Source organism: Coregonus lavaretus, assembly GCF_964263955.1.
Source record: "Coregonus lavaretus genome assembly, chromosome: 9".
In the NCBI taxonomy this organism is placed as follows: domain Eukaryota; kingdom Metazoa; phylum Chordata; class Actinopteri; order Salmoniformes; family Salmonidae; genus Coregonus; species Coregonus lavaretus.
In genome coordinates, this window is record NC_139996.1 from 8,593,804 (window position 1) to 8,612,971 (window position 19,168).

General features: G+C 40.5%; 1 protein-coding gene across 2 annotated transcripts in view; it reads right to left on the reverse strand.

Annotated features, from left to right (window-relative positions):
• Positions 1–570: 570 nt before the first annotated feature.
• LOC311135206 (anoctamin-1-like) overlaps positions 571–19,168 on the reverse strand; it is a gene marked incomplete at its 5' end in the record, with an annotated part of 77,373 nt that continues 58,775 nt past the window's right edge. For both annotated transcript variants that reach the window (XM_084169136.1, XM_084169137.1), the window contains 8 exons: positions 571–2,184; positions 2,914–3,019; positions 7,002–7,186; positions 8,160–8,212; positions 9,304–9,456; positions 17,093–17,235; positions 17,412–17,512; positions 18,079–18,136. In XM_084169136.1, the coding sequence (XP_084025262.1) occupies positions 1,933–2,184; positions 2,914–3,019; positions 7,002–7,186; positions 8,160–8,212; positions 9,304–9,456; positions 17,093–17,235; positions 17,412–17,512; positions 18,079–18,136 (1,051 nt within the window). In that variant the 3' untranslated portion in view covers positions 571–1,932. The remainder of the gene's footprint in view (positions 2,185–2,913; positions 3,020–7,001; positions 7,187–8,159; positions 8,213–9,303; positions 9,457–17,092; positions 17,236–17,411; positions 17,513–18,078; positions 18,137–19,168) is intronic.

Consider the following 19,168-nt stretch of genomic DNA (forward strand, 5'->3'; position numbering starts at 1 on the left):
AAACCTTCAGGGTACATTTTTTATCATTAGGCACGATTTCCATTAAAAGTTGCTTCTTTTGTCCCATCTTAAAAAATGTCATAAGTGCTATCAAGGAGAGGAAGTTGGGTTGTCAGCAGAGACGGAACATTTCTCTTTATTTACACGAAGCGCTTCCTCTGAGTTAGTTCCATCTCCTGAAGTTAAAACTGTCTGTCCTGGGTCAGGTCTGGCCTATCTCAAATAACACAGGTTCCAGATCACTGCAAAGTGAGGATAGGAAGTTATAGGACTTGGTAAACATTGTTTTGGGTGATGTTATCAAAATCACATTCTTTTGAAATTCAAAATGCTATTGTAGGCCTTTCAATGTTGAATGAATGTTTAACATTAACAATTCATTGTACTAAACATCTGAATGGAAACATGTTCTCTGACTGTAAACAAACTAGGTTCTAAGAGATTCTACTGAATTTGATACGGATCTTCTATTTTTAAATTCTAAGTTACTGCAAAGGCCCCAATCCTGTTTCGTGTACGTTGCTCCTCCTTCCCTAAGAAAACGAAGGCACTCAATACCCACATCAACATATATTTATTGTTTACATTCAATTTTATCCATTATTTATTTAACGTCACATCAAAAAAGAATAGGCAGATCTCCTAAACATTTACAACATAGTCGGTATCAATATAGTAAAATATGCTGCTATGAAATGATGCTCACTTTGTATGAATACATTAGTTTGACATATAAAAGGATCAAAGTGTCCTTGTCTTCTGAAGAAAGGCAAGTAAAGAATAAGAAATATTATATTTCTTAGTATATCCAGTAGACAGAAGTACGTGTAAACAATATACAGTATTAAGTACAGTTTAAAAGTTCCAAAATAATATCCTGGCTGGCTTTGAAGCATAGAAGAAGCCAGAGTATCAGTCTGTATTATGGCAGTGATAGATTCGTCTGAACTGTACATGTTATAACAGGGGATTTTTATAACACTGCTGAGTTTATTATGTTCTGAAGTAAAGTCACTCAAACAATTTTACTGTGTTTAGCAGTATCTGTTATACAGTGCCTTTTGACTCTTAAGCTATAATACAATCCACGTAATAACTGCTTTTACTCTATAGTAGCATGGGAGACCACAACCAGCCCTCAACTGTGAGCTCGGTAACTAATAATGTGCTTGGTAACTAATAATGAGCTTGGTAGCTAATAACATTTGAGATCTTTGTATCAAAGACATAACAAACCTGTCACCCATTTAAGAATAAGATTATATTCTTTGCTCTACACACATACATTTCATAAATTTTTAATAGATGAAAATCAATAAAATGTGTAAATAAAAAAATATTTTGAGAACAAAGTACATGAAGGAAAAAAACATCTGTAGTAATTGAATAAAACATTTAGCATTTCCGAGAGTGATTGTTTGCACCGTGAACATGGTTGAGTCATAACAGTAAAGGATAACGTATAATCTACATCCTGTTTAAAAAGAGGCAAACATAGAAATACCTTGGATGCCAGACATACTGTACTGTAAAGCATGTTACAAAATATGTTTTCTTGAAAGCATTATGCAAAGGAAAATTAAAAAACAACTTTTCTCTCTCATTGAACATGGTCCGCCATAATCTGCACTACTGTAAGTCGCATTGGATAAAAGTGTTAGCTAAATGGCATATTTGCGACCTTAAAGCCCATGACCCCACTGGTTGGCAGTTAGTTAACTGGTTGGCAGTTAGCTAGTTAGCTAGTTATTCACTGAGAGGTTTGACAGATAGGCATTGAGCACTGGGACAGTTTCTGTTTCTCCTCGTTGGGCCTCAACAACATCTTGTAGGGAGCACCTCTCCCTTTCTATGGAATGTCTGGACAAGGATAAGGACACAGACAGTAGTAACCCTTGGCTTAGCTAGCTAGGCTACACCTTACAGTAGCTGCTAGATGTTGTTGGCGTGTGTGTGACTGTGTGTGTGTGGGATGGAGCGCGAGCGGGCTATAGGGGCGTGGTTGTTGCGGTTCTCCTTGCCGCCACAAGGTGTCATGCTGTCTATGAACTGCATCTTGCCCTGTTCCTCCTTCATGAAGAGCTCCACCATCAGGATCTTCTCCTTGTGGATCTGAAGGCTGATGTCTTTAGGGATGTCTGGGATCAGCCAGTCCACGATGTCACTCATCAGCATCACCACGTTCTACAGGGAAGGGTAACAGCAAGAAACAGGCACGCACATAAACAGGAAAGTGAGCGACAGCATGGTCAACCAGCAGGAAACACAAAGTCTACAGTAAACGTATCTTGTAGAGCCAAGCGAGTGTTTCTCAGAATATTGCATATTACCTGAAGTCTGGCATGAAAGATTAACTGTACAATAGAACTACAGTTTGCCTCCCGAGTGGTGCAGCGGTCTAAGGCACTGCATCGGGTTCGATCCCAGGCTGTGTCACAACCGGCCGTGACCGGGAGTCGCATAGGGCGGCGCACAATTGGCCCAGCGTCGTCCGGGTTAGGGGAGGGTTTGGCCGGGGGGGCTTTACTTGGCTCATCACGCTCTAGCAAGTCTTTGTGGCGGGCCATGCGCCTGCAGGCTGACTTCGGTCGTCAGTTGAACGGTGTTTCCTCCGACACATTGGTGCGGCTGGCTTCCGGGTTAAGCAGGTGGGTGTTAAAAAGCACGGTTTGGCGGGTCATGTTTCGGAGGACGCATGACTCGACCTTCGCCTCTCCCGAGCCCGTTGGGGAGTTGCAGCGATTAGACAAGATCGCAATTGGATATCACAAAATTGGAGAGAAAAAGGGGGTAAAATACAACAACAAAAAAAGAAAAAAAGAACTACAGCTGTTTGTTTATGTTGAACCCTTTTCATTTCCTGGAGGAACATAGGCCCATACTAAAAATCCTCTTCGGCAAAATCAGTCTCACCTGGAAGACTATGACGAAGGCCAGTCTGGCAGCCAGGACCGCCCAGAACTCTTTAGAGATGACGTACGGTGTGTTGGACCATGGAGGCTCCCTGTAGTCTTTATACCTGGACCCAAGAGTAATCTGATTACAGTGACTAAACCAGAAAGCGTTAAAACAGATAGCAAAATCCCATGGAACACCCACTACAGTACTTAAAGTACTGTAAATAAATGCTACAGTACCTTTAAGTATGGCTATCATATTTCAGTACTTAAAGGTAAAGGTACAGTAAATGAATGCTACAGTACCTTTAAGTATGGTTATAATATTTCAGTACTTAAAGGTAAAGGTACAGTACATAAACGCTACAGTTCCTTTAAGTATGGCTATAATATTTCTTGCACATTATATTTTTTTGTAACAGTATGTACAATTAAGCAATAACACACACACACACACACACACACACACACAGTCTTTCTATGAGGTGGCAGAGGCTGTATTCTGGCTCCTCAGTTAGGGTTAGGGATAGCCTCGTCCAATATAACCAGATAATGCACCACGGCAGGCTATAGGCTTCTTCTATATTTAAGCAATAAGGCCTGAGGGGGTGTGGTATATGGCCAATATACCACGGCTAAGGGCTGTTCTTATGCACGATGCAGCACGGAGAGCCTGGATACAGCCCTTTTTTTAAGGAAGGGTAGATCAGCTTTAATACTGCAGATAGATTGTAACTTCCATCAACTTCCATCACTTCCAATCCCCCATATGTTTTTTTTTTCTTCTCGCAAATATATATATACATACACACATCTACATACATACATACATACATACATACATACATACATACATACATACATACATATACACTTATATACACTACCGTTCAAAAGTTTGGGGTCACTTAGAAATGTCCTTGTTTTCCATGAAAACATACATGAAATGAGTTTGAATAGGAAATATAGCAAAATGCATAGGAAATGTAGTCATTGACAAGGTTAGAAATAATGATTTTTAATAGAAATAATAATTGTGTCCTTCAAACTTTGCTTTCGTCAAAGAATCCTCCATTTGCAGCAATTATAGCCTTGTAGACCTTTGGCATTCTAGTTGTCAATTTGTTGAGGTAATCTGAAGAGATTTCACCCCATGCTTCCTGAAGCACCTCCCACAAGTTGGATTGGCTTGATGGGCACTTCTTATGTACCATACGGTCAAGCTGCTCCCACAACAGCTCAATAGGGTTGAGATCCGGTGAATGTGCTGACCACTCCATTATAGACAGAATACCAGCTGACTGCTTCTTCCCTAAATAGTTATTGCATAGTTTAAAGCTGTACTTTGGGTCAATGTCCTGTTGTAGGAGGAAATTGGCTCCAATCAAGCGCCGTCCACAGGGTATGGCATGGCATTGCAAAATGGAGTGATAGCCTTCCTACTTCAAGATCCCTTTTACCCTGTACAAATCATCTCCCACTTTACCACCACCAAAGCACCCCCAGACCATCACATTGCCTCCACCATGCTTGACGGATGGCATCAAGCACTCCTCCAACATCTTTTCATTTGGTCTGCGTCTCACAAATGTTCTTCTTTGTGATCCGAACACCTCAAACTTTGATTTGTCTTTCCATAACACTTTTTTCAAATCTTCCTCTGTCCAGTGTCTGTGTTCTTTTGCCCATCTTTTATTTTTATTGGCCAGTCTGAGATATGGCTTTTTCTTTGCAACTCTGCCTAGAAGGTCAGCATCCCGGAGTCGCCTCTTCACTGTTGATGTTGAGACTGGTGTTTTGCGGGTACTATTTAATGAAGCTGCCAGTTGAGGACCTGTGAGGCGTCTGTTTCTCAAACTAGATACTCTAATGTATTTGTCCTCTTGCTCAGTTGTGCACCGGGGCCTCCCACTCCTCTTTCTATTCAGGTTAGAGCCAGTTAGTGCTGTTCTGTGAAGGGAGTAGTACACAGCGTTGTACGAGATCTTCAGTTTCTTGGCAATTTCTCGCATGGAATAGCCTTCATTTCTCAGAACAAGAATAGACTGACGAGTTTCAGAAGAAAGTTCTTTGTTTCTGGCCATTTTGATTCTGTAATCGAACCCACAATTACAGATGCTCCAGATACTCAACTAGTCTCAAGAAGGCCAGTTTTATTGCTTCATCAATCAGCACAACCGTTTTCAGCTGTGCTAACATAATTGCAAAAGGGTTTTCTAATGACCAATTAGCCTTTTAAAATGATCAACTTGGATTAGCAAACACAACGAGCCATTGGAACACAGGACTGATGGTTGCTGATAATGGGCCTCTGTACGCCTATGTAGATATTCCATTAAAAATCAGCCGTTTCCAGCTACGATAGACATTTACAACATTAACAATGTCTACACTGTATTTCTGATCAATTTGATGTTATTTTAATGGACAAAAAAATTGCTTTTCTTTAAAAAACAAGGACATTTCTAAGTGACCCCAAACTTTTGAACGGTAGTGTACATATAAATAAATATACATACATATATACACATATCTTCCTCTACCCTCTCCTCTATCATTTTCATGATGTCCATCCGGTTTGCTTCTATATGCCATATCTTTCTAACTGTGCTCTTTCACAAACCTCGCTCTCAACCTATAACCTATATACTTATTATGGACACAGTATGCTTTACATTAGTTATCTTGTTGTTATTAGTTGTTGTTAGTTGTTATTAGTCCCATCCTTCAACTCCATTCAACACCTCCCATCTATCTCTTAACACCATCCATATTGGATTTCTATTTGCCATATATTTTTCAACTGTACTGTGATGTTTTACAAAAGTTCTGAACCCTTCTATTCTCATTGTTTCTACAGATTGTAAATTGAAAATAAACATTTTTGCTAAAAGTATTATTATATTATTGATCGATTGACTATGACTTTTCAGATCACCCAGTAGTGCTATCTGCAGGGTTAGCTCCAGGTAAATATTGCAATCCTTTAACCATTCCTGGACCTGTGACCAAAAACAAGCTACAAATAGACAGTACCAAAACAAATGATCTAATGATTCTGTCTCTTCGCAGCAAAATCTGCAGAGCTGGGAAGATTGTATCCTCCATATAAATAACATTCTATTGGTAGGAAGAATTTTGTATAATAATTTACATTGAAAAATTATAAGTTTTGAATCCGGCATCGTTTTGCGTATTAGTTCATAAACACAGTGCCATGGGATCGGTACGTCAAAAATCTCTTCCCAACTATTTTGCAATCTATATGGGACGGCTGTCAATCCTTTGGTCCTTAAATGAAACTGGTATGCTTTTTTATTTATCACAATTTTCTTTAACCAATTATGTTCTTTAATGCAGGGCCGACAGACAAGTTCCTTACTTTTTCCCCCTTCCACTTTCCTCTTCCATTTTTGCGGTAATGCTGCAATTATTTGGTTGTAATTTTGGGTAGAGCAGACATTTCCATATGTTTTTGTTAGCTGCATGTGGGACATAACTCCACCAGTCCTACCGGTGATGTCATTTACCAAGATTATACTTCTTTTTTTTTTTTTTTCAAAGAATAATATTTTTTTTATCAATTAGTATATTTGAGTTTAACCACAATATTTGTTGCATTATTTGTTCTGTCCTTTCTGGAGGATTAAATTGAAATTGCAACCAACTTTCAATGGCTTGTTTTAGAAATAGTGATATTTGGGAGATGATTTCCATTTCAAATAACTGAAAGTGAGAGGTTGTACTCTGAATAAAGGGAAAAAGGCCATTCTTGAACATTGGTTGAGACAATCTTACTAATTTGCTAGAGAACCAGTTCAGATTTAAGTATAACTTTTGTATGACTGATACAGCCCTTAGCCGTGGTATATTGGCCATATACCACAAACCCCTGAGGTGCCTTATTGCTATTATAAACTGGTTATTAACGTAATTAGAGCAGTAAAAATAAATGTTTTGTCATACCTGTGTTATACGGTCTGATATATCACAGCTGTCAGCCAATCAACATTCAGGGCTTGAACCACCCTGTTTATAACAATCAATAAAATTTGTATCACAAAAACACTTCACACAGTCAGTCAGCATTGTGTGTGAACTCACCTACACATCTCCACCTGATAGCCCAGATGCAGAGCGTCCATAGGTTCTTTACCGTTCTGGAAGTCGCTCACGTTGAAGTAGGACAGGGTGTGGTTGACGAAGCCGTGCATGGAGCCGTCTAGGCTGTACATGTACTGATAGACCAGCCTCGGGATGAAGTCTGACGTGAAGGAGATCACAAACGCCTGGAGAGAGACAGACAGTGATCACTGAGAAAGCACCTGAAGACACTTAAGACTGTGTTTACACCTGGCATTAACAAATGCCCTGTCAATAGATAGTGATTGGATCATCTTGATCGGTTAACGAAAGTCACATGGTAATACCAGGTGGAAACCAGCCCTAATGCTATATAGGTTGAATATAATGGTCAACTTCAGCAAAAGGAGCTCTGTCTTCAATGTGCTGTATACCCTCTACATCGGCAACTATCTGTCAATCAGCATATAGTCTCTCGTGACTGACTGTTAACGTTAATGTTAGCCCTAACCCTAACCCGAGAAGCTGGCCAGTGCCCATGCGAGATTTCATTCTGGGTTCAGAGATTTGCCAGCACATAAACGTAGAGGGTATCCAAGGCCTTAAAGTGAAGACACATTGATATCCTGTTCCATCGGAAACACTCTCAATAAGAGGAGGATGGAGGTGAAGGATTCCCTCCTTTCCATTTTGATCGAAAGCCTCCGTTGTCATAAATAACCCAGATCTGGATCTCACTTCAACATCGCCATGACGATGGTGATCCCTTTGGAAGTGAAGTGAGAGTCTGCAGGATTTATGACCACGTTAACTCTCCTTCTGACCAAGTAGGGTCTTCTCTGCACCGAGGGGCAGTCGTTTTAGAGGTGAAACCTCTTAAAAGCCTAATTATGAGGTTTTACAAGTAATCCCCCAAGAGTGTTGACATAAATTCACAGTAAAGGACTGGCTCTTTAATGTGGACCGGGCTGAGCTTCAATGAAAGACGTTCTAGTTTTAAGTGCAGACTTGTTATTGTTGAGGGGATTGGGGAATGAATGTAACTTTCGCAGAACATTTCAGTGACTCCCCTATCTAAATCAAAACAGCATATGTTAAAGTGAGAGAATTGTTGTTGTTTTTTCATCATTTGGTCAACTTCCACTATTATATTTGACTGGGATTACCAGAATGACTTACGTTTATGATGACGGCCACTTTAGCCACAGCTCGGAGAAGGTTGTACCATATTCCTAGAATCAGAGAAGAGAGAAGGTTAATGCCTCTACAATATTGTTGTGGGATGGTATGAGTTTTTTGCCTGGATCTATGTCAATCTAACATTTAGTTAAGAACACAGAAGTGCAAAATAGTACAAAAGCACAAGCATAACAATGCCTGTAATAAATCAGTAGGACAAATTCCCCCCTCTAGTTATGTTTGTAAGTTTGTATGTAGAAACAATAGAGACGCCATTCTGCAGATTCAACCACTAGATTACATTTACATTCCTGAATCTTTACCTGACCACATGAGTCCATTTTCAATTAACCTTTACATACACTGAGTGTACATAACATTAAGAACACCTGCTCCTTCCATGACATAGACTGACCAGGTGAATCCAGGTGAAAGCTACGATCCCTTATTGATGTCACTTGTTAAATCCACTTCAATCAATATAGATGAAGGGGAGGAGACAGGTTAAATAATTATTTTTAAGCCTGGAGACAATTGAGACATGAATTGTGTATGTCTGCCATTCAGAGGGTGAATGGGCAAGACAAAAGATTTAAGTGCCTTTGAATGGGGTATGGTAGTAGGTGCCAGGCGCACCGGTTTGTGTCAAGAACTGCAATACTGCTGTTTCCCGTGTATATCAAGAATGGTCCACCACCCAAAGTACATCCAGGCAACTTGACAAAACTGTGGGAAGCAGTGGAGTCAACAAGGGCCAGCATCCCTGTGGAATGCTTTCGACACCTTATAGAATCCACCCCCCGACGAATTGAGGCTGTTCTGAGGCCAAAAGGGGAAGGGGGTGCAACTCAATATTTAGAAGGTGTTCCTAATGTTTGGTATACTCAGTGTATACATACAGGTTCATCTTGATGAGATAAAATATATTATGCAAAAGAGACTTCCTGGTCATCTGGTCATATGGTCACATAGAACTCAGGGCCCAAGAATGACATCAGAGATAACCATAATGTTTTTTCTCTCTGTAAATCACTTATATTGGAGTGAATTCAATATAAGGTTTATTATTGTGAAAGGAATCAATATAAACCACAGTCTAATAAAAAAATAACCTGTGTGCTTAAAGAGTGAACTTTGAACCCACCAATGTCTTTTGCCCTAGCTGCGACCGGCCTCCTGAGCTCGGCCACAAACTTCTTGGCATCCAGGCGTATCTCGATGATGTTGTTGAGGAGGGCGAAAAGTGGGGCCAGCGGGAACGATGCCACGAACAGGGTCACAAACCCAAACTGGATTACTGCAAGGACACAGAGATAGAGAGACATTCATCAGCTTTACATGAACATCTCACTGTATACACGTAGGCCTACAGTATGTCTTTCAGCCTGATCTGTCTATTCACCAGGGCCTGCTGTATTCACAAAGAGCCTCTCATAGCAGGAGTATTGATATAGGATCAGTTTTGCCTTTTAGATCATAATGAACATGATTAAATGGACAGGGGCAACCTGATCCTAGATCAGCACTCCTACTCTGATGCTTCATGAATACAGGCCCTGATCACTCGACAAGACTAAACAAATCAATCAGGAGAGATGATCTGAACCTCACATCACTTACTGTAGCTAGCTCTAAAACATGCCCATGTGCTCATCGCATGTAGGATAACAAGAAACCCTTGAATGACCCTTGTAAATGTATTAAATAATATATATACAGTGTGCAAAGCTGTCATGAAGGCAAAGGGTGGCTATATAATATAAAATATATTTTGATTTGTTTAACTCTTTTTTGGTTACTGCATGATTCCATATGTGTTATTTCATAGATTTGATGTCTTCACTATTTTTCTACAATGTAAAAAATAGTAAAAATAAAGAAAAACCCTTGAATGAGTAGGTGTCCAAACTTTTGGCTGGTAGTGTATATATATTTGTTAAATAACAACTTTGACTTTTAGGTCATTCAAATCAACACGATTAATTTATTGATGCAGCTGATAAGGCAATTGAGTGGGAGTGGACCAAACTAGAGAGAACAGAAGGGGGCTCTTTAAGTGTCTTGCAGGGAGAGGATACTGAGGGAGGGGGTATGGACATGACAGGGGGCTAGGTGGAGAGGGTGGGGGCAGGGAGGCACAGGAACATGACTATGTTGGTTACGAAGGGGAAGAGACTGTGAGGGACGGAGAAAGGGAGGGGGTCTAAGGCAAACAGTACTATTGCCACTTTTTTCAAGTTTTATAAGCAACAACATTTTAAGGGAGTGTGCGGGGCACAGACGTTCACTACGCCTAGCCGAGATCTGCTAGGAGCAAACCAAATATATTATGCAGACTCCTGTAGAGGGGGCACAGGGTCTCTCTCTCTCTCTCTCTCTCTCTCTCTCTCTCTCTCTCTCTCTCTCTCTCTCTCTCTCTCTCTCTCTCTCTCTCTCTCTCTCTCTCTCTCTCTCTCTCTCTCTCTCTCTCTCTCTCTCTCTCTCTCTCTCTCTCTCTCTCTCTCTCTCTCTCTCTCTCTCTCTCTCTCTCTCTCTCTCTCTCTCTCTCTCTCTCTCTCTCTCTCTCTCTCTCTCTCCACAAACGCATCCACACACATTGCTCAGTTGTGTTTGAGAAGCAGGTGCTCTTCAAAAGCCACTCTAGGGGAAATCCAACACCACTGCAAGGTGCAGAATTCTGTAAAAATGTACAACTGCTATAATAAATATGTGGCTCTTGGGTGTGACTGGTGAAGGTTTCGACTAATAGTCCGTTGGGAACATTGGATAAGAACATTCCTTTAATAATACCATAATATCCATGATACCATAATGCGGTAGCGTCAAATTAGCCTATCTTTGCCATGCCATGAACATTAAGTTAAGTCTAAAACTATCTGTATCCTGAGAATAGGCCTACTTACCTGGCATGAACTGAGAGACACTGCCTCTTGAGAGAGTGAAGTAAGTTAAAAGCCCTGTAACTGGACTCTACTGTTGTTTAAGACTTTCTCAAGAGTACAGTGTTCAGACAGAGAACAAACAATGTCTTTCTTTAGAGCCGTCTTAACAGTCCTCTTACACTGCAAATATATGGTAAGCTAAGTACAAGTAGTTTAGAAGTCTCCTGATGAAATAGATGAAAACACTGATGCTCTTTTCACTTGACTTGAGGTATATGCTTGCAAATGCCAGCTCCAGAGATGGGTGGATGATGAAGAAGAAGAAGAAGAAGAAGAAGAAGAAGAAGAAGAAGAAGAAGAAGAAGAAGAAGAAGAAGAAGAAGAAGAAGAAGAAGAAGAAGAAGAAGAAGAAGAAGAAGAAGAAGAAGAAGAAGAAGAAGAAGAAGAAGAAAAAAGCAGGAAAAGAGAGCTGTGGGCCATGGACCAAACAGCAAGTTAAAGTAAATAGAGCCTGATGGAGAATCTGGCACAGGTGTGTGCCAACAGGAGGATCTGCTGAGTAAAAACACTGCTGTATGTCGTGAAGAAGGCCCAGGGTGCAGGTTTGGTACGGAGGAAGGAAGGAAGTCATTCATTCAATTAGCTACATCCCCTTCTCATTGTGCTTGGCTTAGGGAGCTATTCAAGTAAAAAATGGTAACTGGTTCCCGGAATAATTCTAAAATGATTTCCAGCCAACTCCCACACAGGGAGGAAGTACACTGAGTGTACAAAATATTAGGAACACCTGCTCTTTCCATGACATAGACTGACCAGGTGAATCCAGGTGAAAGCTATGATCCCTTACTGATGTTAAATCCACTTCAATCAGTGTAGATGAACGGTAGGAGACAAGTTAATTAAATAAGTATTTTTAAGCCTCGAGACAATTGAGATGTGTATGTGTGTCATTCAGAAGTTGAATGGGCAAGACAAAATATTTAAGTGCCTTTGAACAGGGTATGGTAGTAGGTACCAGGCGCACCGGTGTGAGTGTGTCAAGAACTGCAACGCTGCTGGGTTTTTCACGCTCAACAGTTTCCCTTGTGTATCAAGAATGGTATCAAGAATGGTCCACCAACCAAAGGACATCCAGCCAACTTGACATAACTGTGGGAAGCATTGGAGTAAACATGGGCCAGCATCCGTGTGGAATACTTTCGACACCATGTAGAGTCCATGCCCCGACAAATTGAGGCTGTTCTGAGGGCAAAATGGGGTGCAACTCAATATTACAATATTCATATTAACAATATAATATTAATGTTTTGTACACTCAGTGTAAGTTTTGTTTCCCTCTATAAAAAATATTCGCTGAGTACATGAATCACATGAAGAGTGCCATTCGTTTTACCCTTCAACAGCATGAATCTGTCCAAGACGGAAATGGCAGTAAGCTACATTCTACTCAATCAATGTTGCTTTACAATAGTGATACACCTAACTAAATTATCATAATTGAAAAACTTGAGTTCTTACCCCCAAATATTTTTTTCCCCATACAGCCTTTGAAACACTATTCAATACCCTGTTAAATATTTCAGGAATCATTAATACCTTCTACTAGGTCATCAAAAGACATGGGTTCCAATTAGCTAGCTGAGGAAAATGGCCTTTGGCTCGCACACATCCATTAATGACTTCTATCTCTGACATTTGCTAAAGCCAGCCACCTGAGGTTTCATCAAGATTAAAGTCAATACAAAATAAAAGCCATCTCTATCTAATCCTTCAATCAATCTAATCACATTTGTAGGTTTGAAGCCGAGGCCAAAAACCAGTACAGTGACAGTCTAAAAACCTTTTCTTGTTTGATGCAATTGATTGACTCTAGTTTCTCAACCAACATGAAGGCCTATCAGAATTCTCTCACCACAGAGGTTCACTTACGGAAGATCATGTGATCTTATGTGAAGTCAATGTGATAACATGAAACTACACATATGAAAACATTTGAGAACGTGAAAACAGGATCTTATGTGAAATAAATGTGACAACATGGGGATGCAAAATGTCATTACATCACTTCCTTGTTCCCAAGCACTTAGAATCAAGTTTCATGTTGAATTGTATCACGCACTAGTGGTCGGAAAATATCACTGTGATGCATTGAGATATTATATATCCTCAAAGGTGCAAACATGTAAAGCTGGTTCACCACTGTTGTGATACCATGTAACTACACGTGACAACATCAGAAAGTTTTTCACATGTGAAAATACAATTCCACATGTGAGAGTTAGGTTTTCACATGTGAAAATGCAAATTAGATTTTCACATGTGAAACTACAAATTCCACATGTGAATCTGCAATTCACATGTGAGGTGAAAACATGTTATTCTCCTCACATCTGAAAAGGTGGTATTAATTAACATGAGAACCCTATATTGAATACATGTGAACATATGGTTTCACATGTGAACAACTGACCTTTTTGTTTTCACAGGTGAAAATTTCAGCTCAACATGTGAACAGTTCTTTCACATGTGAAAATGCGATTTCAGGTGAAAATGTGGTTTTCAAATGTGAAACTGCAAATTTCACATGGTTTTTCGTAAGGGAAGTAATTAAATGGTATGGGGGTTTTAAGGTAAGTGATACGCTGTTCAGCTAAAATAGTGTACAAATCTTTCATCAATGACAATATGATTACATTTGACATGATCACTTAGTACTGACATTTCAATATGACCCCACCTGGGATCTGAACTCACAACCTCTGGATTTGGGGTACGCTGAACTTTCTGCTGCGTTTTTAGGACATAGGACATGACAATTACATTAAGACATGATAATAGCTAAATAGTTAACTAGCGAGATAACTAGTCAGGGTACACAATATGGTTTGAATTGGCTATCTAGTTAGTCTGTTGTGTTTCCCTCTCGCTCCTCTGGCCCACTCACACTGGCACACATGCAGCTGATGCGCAAAGCATGAATTTTCCAGGATTTTCATGACCGTAAAAAGCCTATTTGCTGACCAAAAATGTGCTATAACTTTGAAATAACTCACTAATTAGCCAGGAATATTAACAAATGTGCACATGCGGCTACATACGGATCTGCTCTTTGATCTCAATAGCATATCTCGCAACCAGGGAGGATTGAAAGACCGCCCTACCTGTTCAGAGTAATTGCTTGATATTGTGATTTTTGTGTGTTTTTTTTTTACTTGACCATCCGGACAATGCAAATCTATATTCTTCTTGTCAGACAAAATGTGTCTTGTCCCGGACAAGCAGACATGGTAAATAATTGTCTTAACTCCCTCAAGCCAATGCTTAGGCCTACACCAATCCAATTATTTTAAATCCATGAAGGATTGTCCAAGTTCACACTCTTTGGGAGATGGGTGGAGAATCAGGACACAACCATAATACTCTGTTTACCTTGAAACGAAATGACAGACATCTGTTATGACACGTGTCTTTGAACGAAGGTGGACCAACTTTACATATTTGCACCTTTGAGGATATATAATATCTCAAAACATCACAGTGATATTTTCCAACCACTAGTGCATGATAAAATTCAACATGAAACTTGATTCTGAGTGTGGGGAACAAGCAAGCGCATGTATGAAAAATCATATATGTCACACTGGTGGCAGACAGCTAAATCTGACCAATACCCATTGGAGTTGCCATGGAAGAGGCGTGTAGCTGCCATACTAAAAACATGGGGCGGGTCACTGTACAGCAACAGACGGGTTGGTTTACTCACACCTAGAGGCAAGTCAGGCAACCGTCACCACCAGTGGTGGTCAGTGATATTTAAGATGAGGGAGGATGATTATTTTTTTCTTCATGAGCATGGCCTTATTTCTATTACAGCATATTGGATGACTGTCATTCATATTCCATTCACCCAGTTCAATTTAACATCGATAGGTTTAGGCTACTACCTGATACTTTAATTTTCCCTATATCCATAATGAGATTGCTACAACCTAGCCTATGAATGAAAGATTACAACATAGGTGCACACAGGTCGAGAGAAAATGTTGAGGTGACAGACAGTGACACATGGACAGACAGCGACACATTCAATACCGCCTTGCACACTCTTGCCTGCATCTAGCTGATCTAGGGTGTAATCATTAGTCCAACAGTTGCAAACGAGAGTTTCAATTGGACAAATTCAAGTATGTTTATCCCTGTTTTGTTCCGTTTGTTTCCGTTTAAGAGACGTTTTTTAAAACAGAATCGGCGGAATGAATACACCCCTGGTCATGGGTAAACACAGTTCACATTTATAGCAGCCACGTGGTATTCCTTCTCTCATCTATGCGCTCTCCTCCTCTCACCTTTTCCCTTCGTTGGTGGACTTCAATGTACAACACATCAGCTGTATGTGACCAGGCGAAAAAAGCTTTCCAAGCCAAACCATATCATAACTGCTACACACAGCCTAAATCGTTGTCACCATATTAGCTAAAGTTACGTCATAGTCAATGTAGCTAATAGAACTAACGTGTTAGTAAACCCGCTACAATCATGCAGTAACTTTACAATGTATAGTCAGTTAGCAGTTTAGCAGTTACACCGGTTGGCCCCAGTGGCAATAAATTAGTAAAACCAAAAGCTTACCTTGACTTGGAAGAGTTCCAGTGTTGTGTTGGATAGTCATAGCCAGCTAGCTAACATAACAAATCTATGTTTGAGCAGGGTGTTTGAGTAGGCTAAACTAGCTAGCTGCATTTGCTAGCTAAGTAAGTGAAACTGAAAGTGAAAAAAAATGAAGAAATCTCTCTCTTGCTTCTCCTTAATTTTTAAAGAAATGAATATGTTCAAAACTGTTCAACTATTGTCTTTCTCTCTCTTTAAGTCAACTACTCATCACATTTTATGCACTGCAGTGCTAGCTAGCTGTAGCTTATACTTTCAGTACTAGATTAATTATCTGATCCTTTGATTGGGTGGACAACATGTCAGTTCCTGCTGCAAGAGCTCTGATAGGTTGGAGGATGTCCTCCGGAAGTTGTCATAATTACTGTGTAAGTCTATGGAAGGGGTTGAGAACCATTAGCCTCCTAGGTTTTGTATTGAAGTCAAGGTACCCAGAGGAGGACTGAAGCTAGCTGTCCTCCGGCTACACCATGGTGCTACCCTACAGAGTGCTGTTGAGGCTACTGTAGACCTTCATTACAAAACAGTGTGTTTTAATAAATTATTTGGTGACGTGAATATAATCCATATAGTTATATCTAAAAAGGATAACTTTTGTAATGTTTTACCTTTTATAATTTTTTATGAAATTCACTGAGGAGGATGGTCCTCCCCTTCCTCCTCTGAGGAGCCTCCACTGCTCACCACACATGTTAATGGGAAAGTACAAGATTAAAATAAATGCTTTTGCTATTTCGCTGTCAAACCAAGGTGCAAGCTGAACATACAAAGCAGAGAAAGATGATTTTAAAATCAACTGGACAATGTGGACTGGACGTGCATATTCAGATGAAGGTTTACATGGTATTGACTTTTGGACAGTGACATAGTCTCTGAGAGAAGGGTCTGTCTGACTGATTGGTCCTGGGGGAATGCTGTACACCAAAGGTCTCACAGGGAGCTGTAGCAGCGTCATACACACACACACACACACACACACACACACACACACACACACAGACACAGACACAGACACAGACACAGACACAGACACAGACACAGACACAGACACAGACACAGACACAGACACAGACACAGACACAGACACAGACACAGACACAGACACAGACACAGACACACACACACACACACACACACACAGACACAGACACAGACACAGACACAGACACAGACACAGACACAGACACAGACACAGACACAGACACACACACACACAGACACACACACACACACACACACACACACACACAGACACAGACACAGACACACACACACACACACACACACACACACACACACACACAGACACACACACACACACACACACACACACATACACACACACACATACACACACACACACAGACACAGACACAGACTCACTCATCTCCATGTACTCTGGCGTGAGGCCTGCGAAGGGCTCAAGGAAGTGGTCTGTCTCATAGCGCTGTAACTTCTTCTCTCTCTCCTCTTCCTGGAAGGACCTTCTCTTGGACTTGATGTACCTTATCAGCTTCTTCAGCTTCCTGTAGGCACAGGGAGATAGTCAGAAGCAATGGCACAGTCGGACAGGGATAAGAACCACAGAGAAGCGTTGGTCTGTGGATCTTACGGGATTCTGTGAATCCTTGATATACACACACTATTGGTGCGTGTGTGTGTGTGTGTGTGTGTGTGTGCGTGCGCGTGTGTGTGTACTCACGGGATGCCGATCTCAAATAGATTGTTCTGGATGAGTTGCTTTCCCAACATGGTGATACTGAGCTGAATACACAACTCCATCAGACATCCTCCATGAGCACACTGCAGGGGAAAAACAGTAGTTATAGGCCTTCTGTACTGTATCACACTTCCATTATAGACAGACTGACATAACAAAAGACACACTAAGGAAGGGATTTAATCCAACCCAGACTTCCTCACAGCAATAGACTTTTAAAGGCAATTTCCCTGACGTTCACAGAGATCCAAGTTCACTGTAAACGTTGGTCATTAGCTCAAGAGAGACATCTCCTTTAAAAGTCCATCGTAGTGCATAGGTTGTTTTTCTGTGTTTTTTTTTAAAATTGCAGGACTTGACTACAGATGAATTTTGAATATGTGAACTCCTAATGTATGTTTCTAGGTTAACTAACATTGCTTAATTCATAGCCATCTGCACTTCAACATTTATAAAGATTGTGTTCATTAGGCAATGATGAAATTAATGAAAATTGAACATGTATACAATTACAAATTATTCCTTATTGTTTTTCTTCCTTTACAGTCAGATGACTAATATTTAATACATCTCCAAATGACTGTTCATGATGCAGACTTCTATCTCAGAGATTAAGAGGAGGATTTAGAGTATAACGTTTTCTTTTTACCTCTTCCATTCGGTACGACTCAAACACATAAAGATAACTTCCCGGTCGACCAACAAGCCTGTAGGAGCACAGGAAGAAAATGAAGGGTTAGTAGAGGCAATACCCAAGGAAAACTCTACTATGTCTCACTAACATAGATTGTGTGATTAACATAGCATAACATAGCATAATGTAACATAGCATAGTATAGCATAACATAGCATAATAATATAATATACTCTAACATAGCATAACATAGCATAACATAGCATAACATAACATAACATAATAATATAATATAATCTAACATAGCATAACATAGCATAGCATAGCACAGCACAGCATAACATAGTGTTGCTTTAGCAGTATACTTAGGGTCATTGTCCTGCTGAAAGGTGAACATCCATCCCAGTCTCAAATCTCTGGAAGACTGAAACAGGTTTCCCTCAAGAATTTCCCTGTATTTAGCGCCATCCATCATTCCTTCAATTCTGACCAGTTTCCCAGTCCCTGCCAAAGAACAACATCCCCACAGCATGATGCTGCCACCACCATGCTTCACTGTGGGGATGGTGTTCTCGGGGTGATGAGAGGTGTTGGGTTTGCGCCAGACATAGCGTTTTCCTTGATGGCCAAAAAGCTCAATTTTAGTCTCATCTGATCAGAGTACCTTCTTCCATATGTTTGGAGAGTCTCCCACATGCCTTTTGGCGAACACCAAACGTGTTTGCTTATTTTTTTGTTTAAGCAATGGCTTTTTTCTGGCCACTCTTCCGTAAAGCCCAGCTCTGTGGAGTGTACGGCTTAAAGTGGTCCTATGGACAGATACTCCAATCTCCGTTGTGGAGCTTTGCAGCTCCTTTGAGGGTTATCTTTGGTCTCTTTGTTGCCTCTCTGATTAATGCCCTCCTTGCCTGGTCCGTGAGTTTTGGTGGGCGGCCCTCTCTTGGCAGGTTTGTTGTGGTGCCATGTTCTTTCCGTTTTTTAATAATGGATTTAATGGTGGTCCGTGGGATGTTCAAAGTTTCTGATATTTCTTTATAACCCAACCCTGATCTGTACTTCTCCACAACTTTGTCCCTGACCTGTTTGGAGAGTTCCTTGGTATTCA